At 34.2% G+C, this 16,197-nt stretch overlaps 1 protein-coding gene across 3 annotated transcripts in view; it reads left to right on the top strand.

The window, feature by feature from the left end:
* LOC118187949 (glutamate receptor ionotropic, kainate 2-like) overlaps positions 1-15,035 on the top strand; it is a 100,351-nt gene extending 85,316 nt beyond the window's left edge. For all 3 annotated transcript variants that reach the window (XM_035358254.2, XM_085815182.1, XM_035358253.2), the window contains 3 exons: positions 2,880-3,102; positions 12,815-13,086; positions 14,571-15,035. In XM_035358254.2, coding sequence (XP_035214145.1) covers positions 2,880-3,102; positions 12,815-13,086; positions 14,571-14,735 — 660 coding nt within the window. In that variant the 3' untranslated portion in view covers positions 14,736-15,035. The remainder of the gene's footprint in view (positions 1-2,879; positions 3,103-12,814; positions 13,087-14,570) is intronic.
* Positions 15,036-16,197: the final 1,162 nt, after the last annotated feature.

Genomic DNA, 16,197 nt, shown 5'->3' with positions numbered 1-16,197 from the left:
GGTAATGCCATCGACGTTTTGTTAAATGCGAACATTGCACAATCGGTCTCTCATTCGGAAATCGCAATTCAACGTTGGTTGGTTTTGAAAAGATCGTGCTATGCGGCGTTTAAGAGAAATTGGTAATGAGGCGTGAGAATAAAGGGCGATGCCCCAGCCCTCCTAGCCAGCAAAGCTGGCGATATGGCTTAAAAGGGACCGGCCCGTCAACTAACAAAACCAACAAAAGCTCCGGAACAAAAGCTCGGGTAATGAGGCGTAACGGAATTCGACCATGGTAGGTTCGTGGGCCTGTCAGGACTGTAGTTTATTGTTCCTGTCATTTTTATCGTGTTGTCCAGGATCCCGTGACTGTCAGATGAACATGCAATGGATGGTTCCTAACACCATTTAAAATCTCAATGGCCCTTGCCGGATCGTACAGCAACGTAAAGCACCCTGAGTCAGGTATTTGCAACCATACCTACATCACAACAGACTGCCAGCGCGGGAACCATTTTGCAGCTTCCCTGACTATTACCGCAGCACGAACAGGAGCGCCTACATTGGTCCAAGGAACGACAACAATATACAAAGGAGTGGCACCACGTCGTCTTTTGAGACAAATCCCGGTTCTACGTGCTGCATCAAGATGAACGTATCCGTGTGTGATGGTATCGAAGAGAAGGGATATTGCCAGCTAGCACTCGTCATCGTCGTATGGGCCTAAACCTTCGCGTGCAGGTATAGAATTCCATTGGGTACATATCCCGGGTACTTTTTATATACACAGCTGGTAATGTGTACAGTCGCCGATACATTTCTGATGTGCTAAGGCCCGTTCCTGTGCTCTACCTTCGAGGCCTGTGTGATGGAATCTTTCAACAAAACAATACACAATCTCTTATTTCCCGTGTGCAGGAAGGTGTCAAAAAGATCGGTGACTAATGACCTTACTAGAGTTCAAAGAACTGCACGAATGGCAATAACTCTTGGTGCGGTGCAAGAGACAGGGAAATAACGCTTTTTACGGATTATTACAGGCAACGAGAGACACAGCTGCAAAACGGTACCCCAGAAATCAATCAGCCTCAATGATGTGGAAGCATCCCAGATCATCAGTAACGAAAAATTTCAAGTGTAGTAGTTTGTAAGGATGGATAAGCTGAAAAATGATCTGGGACGCAAAGGATGTCATTTTGATTGATTTCCTCACAATGAGTGCGGCATGCTTTTGCCCCATCTTTAACAGACTGAAGTCCGCAATTCAGAGCAAGAAACCAGGACTCTTAAGTCGAGGAGTTTTGTTCTTGGACTAAAATGCAAGGCTTCGCACAACAAGGGACACAAAAGAATAAATTCATTGCCTTGGGTGGTAGAGATTGTATCACCTGACCTGCAGCTCTGATCTTTTCATATCAGACTTCCACCTTTTTTTAGCGCTGTCAAGACATCACTTTCAAAACAATGAAGAGGTGCAGTAGGCTGTGATGAACTTCCTTAAATCGCTGAGCATCGATTTTTAACAGGATAGATTCTCGAAATTGATTTCACGTTGCGACAAATGTATCGATGTCGGTGGTGACTATTTAGAAAAAATAGCAGAAAGTTTGTATTTTATTATGCCATTGACTTTTATTTGTAATAAAGTTTCTTTGTGAGAAAGCACGACAAAACTTACTTTCGGAACGTTCCTCGTACTACAGTTGTGAAAAATAACTAAAATAGATATTGCTTTAACAGTGTATATATTGTATTGCAATATTGAATTCTATAGCTGTTAATATGCATAACTGTCTGTATGTTGTACCAGAAAATGTCACTGCGTACAGCATGACTTTCTCATTAATCAATAAGTTCCTTACAGATAACGGTAATTTATATGTTCTCAAAATAAGCCATCATCAGCAATTTTCAATTATTCACTTGCCATGCCCTTTACCTTCTTGTTCTAGTCCAGAACTTCTTTCAACAACTCTCATAGCGCTAAGCGTTTATTAAGCTGGTTTATTCCTTCAGCGGAGTGCAACAAGCTGATAAGTGCCTTAACTAGTGGAGCAATAGTTTTTTTCGATGGCAAAAACAAAGAAAACTAAATTGTTGAACAACTTACTATTTAGAACAACATTTATACTAGAATAGGCGTGCGCAAAATTTAGATTCATATTTTTTCTAAACATCGTTATGTAGATAAAATGATTATAGCCTACAGGAAAATTTTATTTGGTTCATTTACTAAAATCATCAGCCTACAACCAGCTGTTCAAGTGATACATAAAACCGTCAAATCTTTTTAAAATATGTTGAATAAGAACTTGAAGGATGAATAAGAGCCTGGTTTTAGTATGGGCCTAATTCATCTTTCAAAATCTTTAAAGCCCTTAAATATTTGCAAAGCTATGAAGATTCTTTCATACTGATACCACGTAGCACTGTACTTACTCTACGCTTACTCATAGGCACGGTATGATGTTTTCTTCAGATTAAGAGACTTAAATTTTTAAAAAATGTACTACGGAAAAATGTGAAGAAATTTTCAACTCAAAATTCCTCTTAATATATTTGGTCAAATCATTACCTTTTCATATCAATAAATATATTTTTCTTCAGCCACAAAGCGTTACTAGACATGTTATGCCATCTCTTGGAAGAGCGTTTAAGTTAATAAGAAACTGCCATAGTAGTCTCATATTGTCTAGGACACGGTTATGCATACTAATGAGTTGGTGGGAACCAATTCTTTCTTTCTAGGGAACACAAAGGTGAATGACATTAATAAAATGCTTCATCGTTCCGAGTAAATAATCATTAATTTTCTGCAACATTGTTAAATGAACTTTTAATTTTTGGATTTCATCCAATCACATGTACATTCCAATGTATGCTGTTTATTTGTCTAGGAGTCAAAAATTGATATCTACAAGGAAATGTGGCGGGCTATTTCAAGTGATCCAAAAAATTTAGTTGACAAGAACCCCGAAGGCAAAGCAAAAGTTTATAAGGAAGATTACGCTTACTTGATGGAATCTGCAGCCATAGAATATGTCACGGAAAGGGTTTGCAATATTACCCAGATTGGCGGACTTCTAGACAGTAAAGGGTACGGAATAGCTATAAAGAAAGGTAAATAAACTTTCCAACTAATTTCTCAACTGCTCATTCGTAAAAATGCAGAAAAAATTAAATAAAATATTGACATCTACAATTGCTCTTTAAATACTTTAAATTGTATTTTAATTTTATTTCGTAAGTTACTTAACCTCTTCGTCATCCGTAACGCGTCTAGCGCGTTCAAGTGAAACTTCTGCAGGGCGGCTGTAACGCGCTTCAAGCGTTCTTCTACATTTTAAAACTTTTAAACGTTTAAAACGTTTTCTAAATGTTTACTTTTACTTTCTAAATGTTTTTTGTTGAGTTTTTATTTTATTTTATTTTTTTTTGTTCTAATACCTTTTAGAGAGCAGTACTAATCAGGCATTCTATTTCTAATTGAATTCCCTCCCCGGGTTTTATGAATATTCGCGCCATTTTACATAAGATACAAGACAGTGAGAGATCTTCAACGTCTACTCAGCAGGAAAAGAGAAAAAATGATGTTGTGAAATGGAAAGACAAGAAGGATATACGGTTTTATGAGAACAGTCCACAATAACTCTATGATTGATGTTGAAACATGGAAAAGAACTGTAAAATAACCAATAATTGTAAAAGATTACAACAACAAAATGGGAGGAGTGGACCACCTGGATCAGATGTTATCAAATTAATCCTGCTGTTAGAAATAAGCAGAGATATTATTACTTTTCCATTATGCTTTATTTCCTTATAATTTTACTTAGTATTCATTTACATTCATCCACTGCGAAAGTTATGTATTTACAGAGAAAACAACATTGCACGCTGCGAAAAACAAAGGGCCGCTGGGGAGAAATTTTCGCGGCAGGAGAGGAAGACCAAAGGAAACCTAAGATTTTTATACCAAATTATTCATTCATATATGTAAAAATATCCATAAATATTTTTATACAAAATAATTCATTGCAATTTAATATATTAATATACTTACAAGAGCAAAACATACTGCTACTTGCGTACGGGTTCGTAAGAGACTGAATGCACACTTTGGGTTTTTAGATGACTATTAAACACCAATTTGTTATTAATAAATTAAAATATATGTATAGTATTAGAATGATATTAATCTGAGCGAATTTGTTATACAAAAGGGAAGGAAAAATAATTGCTTTGTTTATAATACATGCAATACCGTGATGCAGTCCTAGCTAAGCTTCATTACGCAATGCCAGTTATAAACATTCGCGTTTATACAGCGCCTATGTCTGTGTCACATAAATTCAATCACTATTAATTTTTTAGATTTGCATATTATATTTTAACACATGAAATATTTCAAAGAAGATGTTAATTTTTTAATTGAAATAATAATTGAATTTTAGTTGCATGCAGTAATAATACTGAAAAGTCTCTTCCATTTTTCTTTCTTAAAATACCATTAATACACATTAAAAAGTTATCTAATGAAAGGTACCGCTTGTAACGGGGTAGCTGGAAATTCCAAACACTATCTAGTAATATGCTTATGACCACATTTATAATTTAATTATCAAATCGAGAAGAAATGCCTGGAAATCAGGCTAGAAGCAAATATTTAAGCATTCAGGTCACCGAATTAGAAGAGAAAGGCAACTCCGAAAATTAAACTTTCCTCTGAAAAATGCTTATAAAATGAAGGTCGAAAGCATAATTGGAAAGTGGCGCCATCTTGCCACGCATATTGCTATTAAAAATGGTCGAATTTTAGAGTGGAATATATGTAAATCATTAAAAGAAATGTATTATTTGATGAAAATAAATTTTAGTAATCTTAAACTAGAGTAATTAGAAAACAGGAAGATGCTTTTTTGTGTAAGAATATATGATAGGTTGTCGATCTACTCAGGCTTCTGCGTCAGCTGAAAGATAACGATTTCTGTCTATGCACGAAAAACGCTACTCACAAATATAGGAGCTTGAAATGCTTTTATGTCAAATGCTAACATTAAATTACTGTATTGGACAGAAGAACTAAGAAATAAAATAAGTTATTAATAAAAAATTGATAGTTATTAATTGCAGAATTTTCAACTGTCAGGACATTTTTGATTTATTTTGACAGTAAGGTAAACAAACATGATGTGTTTGCGAAATATCATGAGATTGAATGATTTTTCGTACTCACTGGCGTTTACTCAGTAATAAAAGATTACTTCCATGTCATTTCAAAGAGACAGTGGTTAGTTAATCCAGATCCCTCGCATATTATGCTCCTAGACTTTATTTTCGACGGGAGAGGGGGCACTGCTTAAATGAGAGAGCGCCCATTGGTAATCCCAGAAAGGTAGAAGACTTAGAGGCCCAACATAAAACCTGCAAATTAAAGAAATTCCCCATCGTGTGTTATGATGGGTGTCCTTGGAATGTAACTGCAAAAAATTTAATATTTGCTAACACACTATTTCATATATCACTTATTTCTGTACGCTTTGTAGGAATACTTACTTAACTTTTCGATGGTTCCACGAATCCTCGGTTATGTTATGATATTTTAATAAGCTCTGGAAGTACATGAGTGCTATCGGCTTAGGGAAAGGGATGTTTTCATAAAGTACTCTCTTTAAAAAGTTGACTAGTATTCACATTACACATGGGGTAAACCATGAAACAAATATGAGGCTTCAATTCGAACCGAACCGAATTACACGTATTCAGCGTCTCTGACATTTGGCCACATTTATCCGAGAATTATTTATAATAATTTAAAAACCCATTCATTGCCACTACATTAAAAATATATTTTACTAGGAGTTTAGTAATTTCATCGATAGATATATATTTTTATGAATAAATAAATCAGGGTTGAAAAATTTCTCCATTTTTAAAAAATTTTATTTAATTTATTATGATTACACTCTTTTGCAAAAAAAAAAAAAAAAAAAAAAGCACCATGAAGGAAGTGATTGTTTTTGATGAAATTGAATATGCGTATAGCTCATACACTGATAAGAAAATGATTGAAAAATCAAGGTCATAATACCTGTTTACGGCTTACAATCACCCATAGAGTGTTCAAATTAGTAGCTTTCGAACCGTCCCCGTTGTTAATGTATGCTTGAATTCGTCAAGGTAAGGAGCGGTAGAGGTTCCTAATGTCATCCTGCGACACATTCTGCCAGGCATTCATCAGTTGTCGCTCCAGATATGCGATATTTTGTGGTGCTCGAATCCGGTGGCCTACCGTTTCCTAGACATGCTCGATTGATGAAAGGTCTGTTGACCTTGCTGGCCAAAGAAGAGTACACACCGTACGAAGACAGTCCAGAGATATCGGTATGTGGCCTGGCATTATCTTTTTGGAAAATGGCCCCAGGTTGACGTGCCATGAAAGGTATTGCAACCGACAGCAGGATGTATCAACATATCGTTGAGCTGTTAAAGATGTTCAGAGGATGACTAAAGATGACCTGCTGTCATAAGAAATAGCTCCCCACACCATAACACCAGAAGTTATGGCTATGTACCTTTGTAAAACAAAGGCTGATTGGGACCGCTGGCCCCGTGCTCTACACATACGAACACGGTGGCCATCTGCTTCAAGAGTGAAGCGGGATTCATCGCTAAACACTATACGATGATAGTCTGATGGCAGCCATGACGATCGGCTGCGACACCACTGCAGACGACTCCGTTGTGGGGTCAAAGGCAAACGTCTTAAAGGCTTCTGTGAACGTAACCCCTCCTCAAACAAGCGCCGTGGAGATGGTGGACGGTCCACAGACGTGGCTGTAGTGCGTTGAATAGTCTACAATGATACCGTTGGTGCGGTTCGGGCCTGGCGAACCATCATCCTATCTTTCCTCGCATTTGTGCTCCTCGGCCTTCCAGCCTTCCAGGCCTTTTTTTTTTTTGCAAAATTTCCTTGTAGTAATCATTGCTGCCAACATCTTTGCACAGCAGTGTCTAAACGCTGCAGGTTGCGGTGTATTGCTCTTGCTTTGCACGTGACGCTGTTATTTCGTCTGTTACTTATTTAAGCTTTTCACATTGTTCTATGTCTTAAAATTAGAAATTTAAATTAATGACTTAAAACTGCAATAGTATACTACAGCAAAAGTGGGAAAATTGACAGTTTCACATGCGCGTGTGTCGGATTTGTGCAATGCTTATCTGGTCCCACAAAATTTTCGTAAATATTATGGGGCCTGGGGGTAGCGAAAAAATCTCAGTGATAAAAAGGGGTCGCGACTGAAAAAAGTTTGAGAAACCCTGATGTATAAGACCAAGCAAAAAGAAACTTTGTAGAGAGTGTTAGGTTTCTCAGCAAAGGAAACATCAAGTGCGCGTTCACAGAGACTCGCACTAAAGATTTCCATTTGTTAGGTCTATGTACGAGTATTAACCGCTTACACGACATGAAAGCTTATACAGAGAAGGCAATATTTTGTTTATATTCTTCTCCATTTTAAGAAAAATTTTACTGTCAATAAAATTGCACTTTTAATGGGGAATGATTCTCTTCATTGAATATCACTCTGTAGAGACATTGGGGTATTTTTGAAAGCAGGAGAGATGAAAAATTAGCAAAACCTTCCCCGGGAATCGAATCACGGACCTCTGAAATACGCGCCCAGCGTGCAGACCACCACACCACGAAGGCATGCCAAAAAGGCGGGAGAAATACCTTATATATTTCCGCTTTTAAAGGGCGACTGGGGTTTTAGGGAAACCAGTCGCCAAATCCTGGGTGTGAAAAATCATCATCCAACACCCTTTTAGTTCGGGCGTCACTTTAGAGACAGTAGTTTGCGTCACTTTAGAGTAGTAGCTTAGTTTAGGATATTTTTGAAAGCAGAAGAGATAAAAAATTAGCAGCGCTTTCGCCAGGAATCGAACCGCGGACCTTTGGCATACGCGCCCAGCAGACCACCACACCACGAAGGCATACCAAGATGGAGGGAAAAATACCTTATAACTCTTTGCATATTATTGGAAGAAGCGTGGGGCACAGTCAATCAGATCTAGGTAGTAATGAGCAATCGTTCACCGCATTTTTAGTTTGAGGGTCGCTGTTGTGACTAGTATCATGTTGCTTGAAATCAGAAAGTGTGAAAAATCAACTAAACCTTCTTTGGAATATTAACACGGAATTTTTATTGTTGATAGCTGAATGTGTTAACCACTAACACCACGACAGCACTCAAGAAAGATTGCGATATTTTCTTACAAATTATTCATATTCATATAGCCATTTAATACAACACTTAAAAGATTCAAAAATAAAAGTAAATATAAAATGTGTTAAGATGAAATGAAGCAAGGAAATATTAAACAATCTAAACAGTAAAAACCTTAAAAAAGAATAAAAATAGTATTCGAAAATTTCTTGCAGGAGTAAACATACCGAAAACTAATAGTATAATAATATTATTTGGTATTTGGTTTATATAATACATAATGCTACGTAATGCTACATAATGCTAATTATTTACAGTCTATTTTTTCATGAATTTTTCTTACTCCATTCGTAAAACTTTGAAAAGAAACTTTATTTCAAAGCATGAAAAGAAAATATTTAGTAAACATATTTGGTTGTTGCAAATAAAATGGGCTTTGAATGACGCGAAGTTTCTAACGATTGGGGAAGAAAGCAAGCGCTTAAGTTTATATAATTGTTTTCTCGTACCATATAACAACATCACACGTGCGTGATGCGACTGTAGTATTTAATATGTTCAAAGAACATCAAATATTGATATTAACCAGATCAGGTCGGTCATGGAATCCAGACAATTAAGTATGCCTTTACGAGTTTAAAATTTGGAATATTTGCTAAAGGAATAATTAGTGAAAGCTTCAGTTACCGATGGTTTGAAAAATTTCGTCCAAAATATTTGAATCCACAAAATGAGTCTTGATCCTTTCATCCATCTTTTATTGATTAGAATGAATTCAAGGATTTAAAATCAAATCAGATCCACGATAAACTGCAGCAGAGTACCCTCAGGCACTAAATATACACTTTTTAACTGTTGCACGGCCCTTGAGAATAAAGAGAAAAGCAAGGAAGTTCAATACTTTGGTTGGCTCCTGAGCTCACTGATGAAAGCAAGGCCAGGCGTCTGGCGGCATGCTCTTCCCACTTAAGAAGAACAAAGATAGAAGATTCTCAATAAGTTACATTTGTGGATAAGGAGCTATTATTCTGAAAGAATATTTCACATTAGTTGCAGTCGTTGGCAGTGAAAGACGCTCGAAAAAGGAATTTTAATGGTCCTTTACAGCCAGAGATATTGTTTATTGTATGGTGGTTTTCTACTAGTACTTTTTACTACTTATACCTTCAAAGAGATAAAATGATAAGTGCAGCTCGATATTGTTCGGACAGCGGCAAATTCATGACAAATTGCGCGTTAAGCAACGAGCACTTGTGAGTAGACACGGAGTTTTATTGCTTCAGGGAAACGATCGACTACACTCAGTAATATCAACCACACGGCAGATCAACAATGTAGAATATGAAATTGAGCTTCATTCTTAATTTTTTCCTGCAATATTCCCAAACATAAGCTGTTTAAGCAATTTTTACCAAGATATGCAATGATGCATCAATGTAACGGGCAATGCATGATTTCATTTCTTCCTGAGATGCTGTTTTTTTAGAAATGTAGTATAAGTAACCTTTTTTTGCACATCAGTTCTAAACATAACAGATAAATAAATTCCATTATCTTATAAGGTATTTCTTCCTCCTTCTTCGTGGTATGGTGGTCTGCACTCTGGACGCGTATTCCAGAGGTCCGTGGTTCGATTCCCGGCGAAGGCGTTGCTCATTTTTGACTTCTCCTGCTTCATAAAAAATCCTAATGTCTCTACAATTTGTCTCTTTTGTGCAATCTCATTGGTCTTCATTAGGAAGGCGGATATGTTTTTCGTAGTAAATGTAAAAATTCGAGAAGGTGTTTTAAGCTAAATCGAAAGCTGAAAGAAAGCTCATATTTTAGATTTTAAACTGATTATTATATACAGTAATATACATATTATCAGGGCTTAGTTTCAGTCTCAACTTCATTTTCATCATGCATCAATTTATAGGTTAAAAAAAGATTTTTCTTACTTTCAGAGATACTAATTTTGATAAGCATGCTATAAATGCCATTACTAGACATTGGCAACAATGCATTGTTATTTCTGGAAGCTATTTTTTATTAAACAAAAACTTTTTTAAATGCGTCTCTTTTACCTATCGTTAATGAAAAATAAAAGCGCTGACTCTTATCGGATATCGATAGACACGTGTTGAAAATGAACATAGTGTAAAAAGCTCTTCAAAATGAAGCTGTATTATCTAATTTCTTACATAAAATATATTTAACGACACAAGCGATCGAAGCTATTTATTTTTAGCATTAATATTTATAGATTTAAACATGAAAGAACTTTTGAAGCACACATTTCCATATGGAATACTATATACAAGTAAGGTAATTTCGAAAGGCTGGTAAAGATTATTTATTAGTGGTGTTCTGTTCAGATGCATAAAACTAGATGCAATAATTTGATACATATTTATTAAAATTATGATTCTCAGATGTATTAAAACTGGCTGAGAAGATAGTAAAAGATAGTCTTCTATAAAAATTTAAATAATTGCGTCTGTACAAAGCATTTAATTCGTTTTATCGGAAATTTCGAGCGATATTACATACGCTTAATTTTGAAATGAAAGGAATTCATTTTCAACAATAGTACAAACGATTAATTTTAGAATGAAAGGAAGAATCCAAAGAATAATTTGGCTTGTTTATGGCCCTTCTAAATTATCAAACACAATATTGGCTTAATAATGCGCTGAATGTGCAGGATTATCGATGTAATTATTAATACTTAAATTCATTAAATGATGTAATCAGTATATTTTTGCAATAGTAATTAGTGTAGTGTTGCGTCTGAAATATCTTCCTTGTTTGATATGTGTGTAGGCACTTTATACGAATTCGAAAGTTAATTATGAAACCTTTTTTGCAGTGTTTTTATTAATTGATCATAAAGTTATGTATTCCAAACAAATTAAACTCGAAAGTGACTAACCATTTATTTTAATATAAAATGAACAGGCGTATCTGTTTTTCATTGTATTTTGGGTATTTCCAAACATGCTTTTTCCGACATTCAGATTTTATATAATGTGCAAAATATTCTAACTTTGTAGATCTACGAGGAGAATCCATAAAGTAACGGCACATCCCCAGCGCTGGTTACTAGCAGTGTTGCCATTCCCTGGAAGAGAAATTGCAAATGTGCCGTTACTTTTTGAATTCCCCTTATATAAGAAGAAATAAACTATGGAAATGTAAAATAAGATTAAAAGTACAATTATAGATATGAGTATATTTAAAACAGCACTTCCTCATTTCGAGGGTGAGTGGCATTTGTCTTTCTTCAAAAGCGCAAATATATTGCTACTGTAGAAGATTGCTAATAGCCTCTTAAGTTGATATAGTTTAATTTAAAATTTGTGCAAATATAAGGTATTTTTATCTAAATTTATACTCTTTTCATTACATATAATTAAGTCACAAATATGGTTTTAGATTGTCCCGTTATGACAAAAATATATTCAGGATTTAAAAGCAATTATTTTTCTACAGTAGAATTTTTGAATATTCAAACTTCAGAAATTTTCGATAAATCTAACTAGAAGTCAAAATATAGAATTCGATACTAATGTTAACTCTTCTAGATAAATCGAATTTTTGGCTACTTGAACTTTTCCAACTGTTTCCATATTTCAGTTTATTCCTCTTCGATTGTATATCCGTTCGAAGACGTTTTACATCGAATTAAATTATTCTATATTGAAAAATTAAGTGGTTATAAGCGTGTGGGTGAATACGTTGCCTACTCATTAAAAATAACCGAACAAACCATTCTCATTTCATAACGCAAAAGTAGATCTATAAATACGATCTTCAACGATGTTATAAAGAGTAAAATTGTGGGAGCGTATCTGATAGGAATATGCAGATAGCTTTGTGTTTGCTGTTAGAACTTTGAAATGTACTGATGAATTTTTAAATTAGATGAATAACAATTTACGCAAAGCAATTTATTTCAGGATACGAATACAATTTTTCTTCTGAATTTAAATTAAAAGATATATAGCAGAATACATATTATTTCAGAGCAATCAATATCAAGCTTTCCATATATGAAGATTCATCATCATATGCCCCTTTCCGTCATAAAATCTCATTCGCGGATGCAATGGTCTGTCATATTCCATAATTGTATATGTTTGTTATGGCATAATGTTTACATTTTATGAGGTATTAAAAGAAACTTTTAAACATTCTGAACAAAGTTTCAAAAGTGATAATGGCATCAATGCGACAAGACACGGTTTACAATTTGAAAACAAAGGAGACAATTATCTAATATGATGATACGCTCTCCAGAATCCCTCAGGTATACGCGCTTTCTTTCCAAGGCCCGTTTTGGCCCAATCCATTTGAATCGTTAAATATGCGATCTCGTTTCATTTCGAGGAGAAAGAATTACGTATTTGGACATATCCGAATGTTAATTGATTCGGTAACAGCTTGCTAATGTCGTGTTTAGAAATTTCAATCATCCGAATTCCATCTACTGAGATGGTACAAATAAATTTAATTTACAACATGTTAAATGATTATAAAGCTGTATTTTCTGAAGTCTGAACGATTTTCTTTAATAAATCATTTAGAAGTCAATTTTTTATATTTAACTTGTTATATTTCAGGCAATAAAGACTTAGGAGCATGGTTATCAATGGGAATACTCAAATTGCAAGAGCGTGGCACACTTCACATTTTAAAAGAGCGCTGGTGGAAGCAAAGAGGGGGAGGGAAGTGTGCACCTTCTTCTAAACAGTCATCAGGATCAGCGCGAAAACTCAGTCTTGACAATGTCGGTGGAGTGTTCGTCGTTCTGATATTTGGATTAGCTGTCGCCGTTTTGTTAGCGGTAATGGAGTTCAGCTGGAAATCGGCACAATGGGAAAATCCAAATAAAGTAAGTAAACCAAAGTAAATTTTGAACAGTATATTCAAAATGTAATGTAAATGATTAATATCTTTAACCAATTGGGCACCTTTTTCCCTTTTTCATCCAGTAATGAAGTTTAATTTCGCATTTGACACATTACCTTGTCCTTTCAAACGTAATTACAAAAAAAAAAAAAAAAAAAAAAAAAAAAAAAAAAAAAAACATTACTTGAAAACTGTTAAATTTTGTCAAATGATTCGAATTTTAAAACGCTAAAGCAAATCTGAAACTTCATTCTTATTTTACACCTTCCTCATATTTTTGGCATTTGTCGAACTGAAGCTTTCAAAAGATATTGAATTTGGTTGAGTTTCAGCACCTTTGGCAATTTTTATGTAGAAGCTGGGAAGCCCATAGGACAGAAACAGGACTGTATGAAACTGTTCACGTGTGCTGGATGAAATCGGAATTTAACAAAACAACACTATAGATTAAGACACCTTTTTTGACACCGTGCGCTAAGTTTTACCCATTTTTACTGTACTCTCGCTTTGAGTATTTGTATCATACTCTTATTTTCTGGAATGGCTTAAAAATCATTCTGATTATTTGAAAGTTACGAAAATGAAATGTATTTCGCCAGGTCATGGCTGTTAATTTTTTGCTTTTAACTTTTCATTAATGTATAAATTTATTTGCATTTCATTTTAACATTTTTTTGTGTGAAATATTTTGAAAATGATTTACAGGCTTTTAACTGATTCTAAACTTTAAGCGCTCGGTATTCGTAAACGGATATATTTTAAACGGATATATTTTACGGATATATAAGTTTTATGTTCATCACCATTTATTTCATTATAGAATTCATCAGACTTAAAACATTTTTCTGTTTCTAATTATTTTCCTCATTTGTAGAATACTATTTAGGTTACATTTTTTCTCTGGCTGAATAATAACCGTTCACCATATGACTGTCTACATCATTCCGGGAATCACTCATTTAATGAAATGCCAGACTCTTCAGAAATTCAATTATTACTTTCACAATTAGTTACCAAATTAATGTAATTGTCTTTATTGTTTTTAAGGTCTAAAATATTAAATGCACTTAAAATAGTGATTTAAATATTACTGAACATTTTGATTATCACCGTGTAATGATTCAAATGCAAATTCAAGGACATATGCGCATTTCACAATCGGTATGCTTTCATTTGTTCAATGTGACATACGACGTGTAGGGTTAAATTCAGTGTGACGTCAGAAGTCACATGCGTTTGATAAGGCTTAGAGTATTTTCTTGAGAGTTTTGAATTTTTGACATATGGCATTAACATTAATTAAAAAAATTCAATGTATTATTGTATGCTATATGTAGTTTATATAGTTTTTTGTATGCTATATGTAATTTATTGTATGCTATATGTAGGCCATTTGTTTAAAGAAAATTAATTAATATTCTATGAAACGTTCTTTTTTACAAGAAATTAATCTAAATTCTTTTTCAGGAATCATTCTGGACACGTATTAAAAAAGAGATTAAATTCACAATGTCTTTTGACGTCACAGCTAAGCCAGTGCCTCAACTGAAAAAAAATAAGTCAGTGACTCCTACAGTTGAAAACAGCAGGGCATCATCACACAGTCGTGGAACAAACAAAAGTGTGTCTTGATAATACTTTTCCTTCATTGTCATAAAAATAATTTGTACATAAAAGCAAAAAATCATGTCACGCAAGAATATATATTCTGGATATTCTCTTTACAAACTGCTTCAGAGAATTTCGAAAACTTTCATTCGAGTAAGAAAAATGTGTCCACAAGAAGTATTTATGAATGTTAGGTCTAATATTCAATGACTTTCTTCTTATATGTGTAAAGTCAAGAAAATCACTTATTGGAAAAATCGGTCACATACTCATAAAAATTGTAAAACTTGTTAACTAAATAAAATAGTACAGCCAGTTCTCAAATATCTGAATATCGATTATTCGCTGAAGTATGGGTGCGGTGAACGAAATTCTTTGAAATTTTCCAATCGCCGTTCAACTAATATCTGATAGTTTAATTCTTGATTGGCTAAAATGCAAGCTATTTTTGTATTCATCGAACCTATTTTGCTACCGATGCTCATATTAACAAACTTGTTGCTTACTCAAATTATCGTAATGTATCGTTTAAATGAAAAAAGAAATTTGAAAGTGAATTAGCCTAAATTATTATTTCCCTATTATGTCTTTTACACCTAAAGAAGTTATGGTTTCAATTGAAGATAAGTTAACAGCTATCAATAGTTTAAAGAATGTGAAAAACAACTGCGTTATTTGTGGCTTATAGTGGATTAAATCAATGATTAGGGGTATTATTTTTCCAATTCGTTTTCAGCTCCTTTTAACTTTTCCTCCCCTACTTTCAGCCCTCCTCTCTAAGATTTGTAACTGAATGCTGAAACAAAGTGTTTAAATTTTAGAAATAATAGATTTAAATACTATTCTGGTGGTATACTGAAATTTCTAATTTTTAAATAGAAAAATAATTTTTTTTAACGAATGTTAAATTAATTATCCGAATCTTTTCTTATCTATTATCAACGCAAATAGTCGACAGACATATGTATTTTCAATAAAATGACCAGTATCAACGAATAAAAAGCTCTTTAATACAGAAAAATAAACAAAAAAGGAGAAGGAAAAGTAAGACTCGGATCTTCAAGGAACTCATTTTTCGATGAAGGGGGGAAGAGGGGAGAAGAAAACAAAAAAGAAAATGAAGCCTAATCCATTTCTCTAGCAGTAAAGCTAAGAAGCACGCGGAAGAACTTGAGTAAATGAACTTCATCCGTAAGGAAAAGGTTTTCTTTTCCTTTGTTCATTCTCTGTCTGTACGCGGTATCCATTTTATGATTGGCCTTCAGATTCTCTTAAAGCAATAAGCGAAGTTAATGTTTCACCACGAAATAACTACGAAAATAGGAATAACTAACGCATTAGCCTCACACGGTTTATGATATACGTAGGTAAGTTGAAAGATAAGTTTCCTCTGTCGACTGTGGTCAGAGTTGTGTATGAAAGTCAAAAAATAGAATGAGACATTAAAGATATGAAATACCTTTATTTTTCCTCATAGGTACCAAGT

The sequence above is a fragment of the Stegodyphus dumicola genome, chromosome 1, assembly GCF_044657685.1.
Source record: "Stegodyphus dumicola isolate Sdum_Otavi_A_Nest chromosome 1, ASM4465768v1".
Taxonomy (NCBI): Eukaryota; Metazoa; Arthropoda; class Arachnida; order Araneae; family Eresidae; genus Stegodyphus; species Stegodyphus dumicola.
The sequence above is the reverse complement of the archived record's forward strand: the minus strand, read 5'-3'. Positions and strand labels throughout refer to the sequence as shown.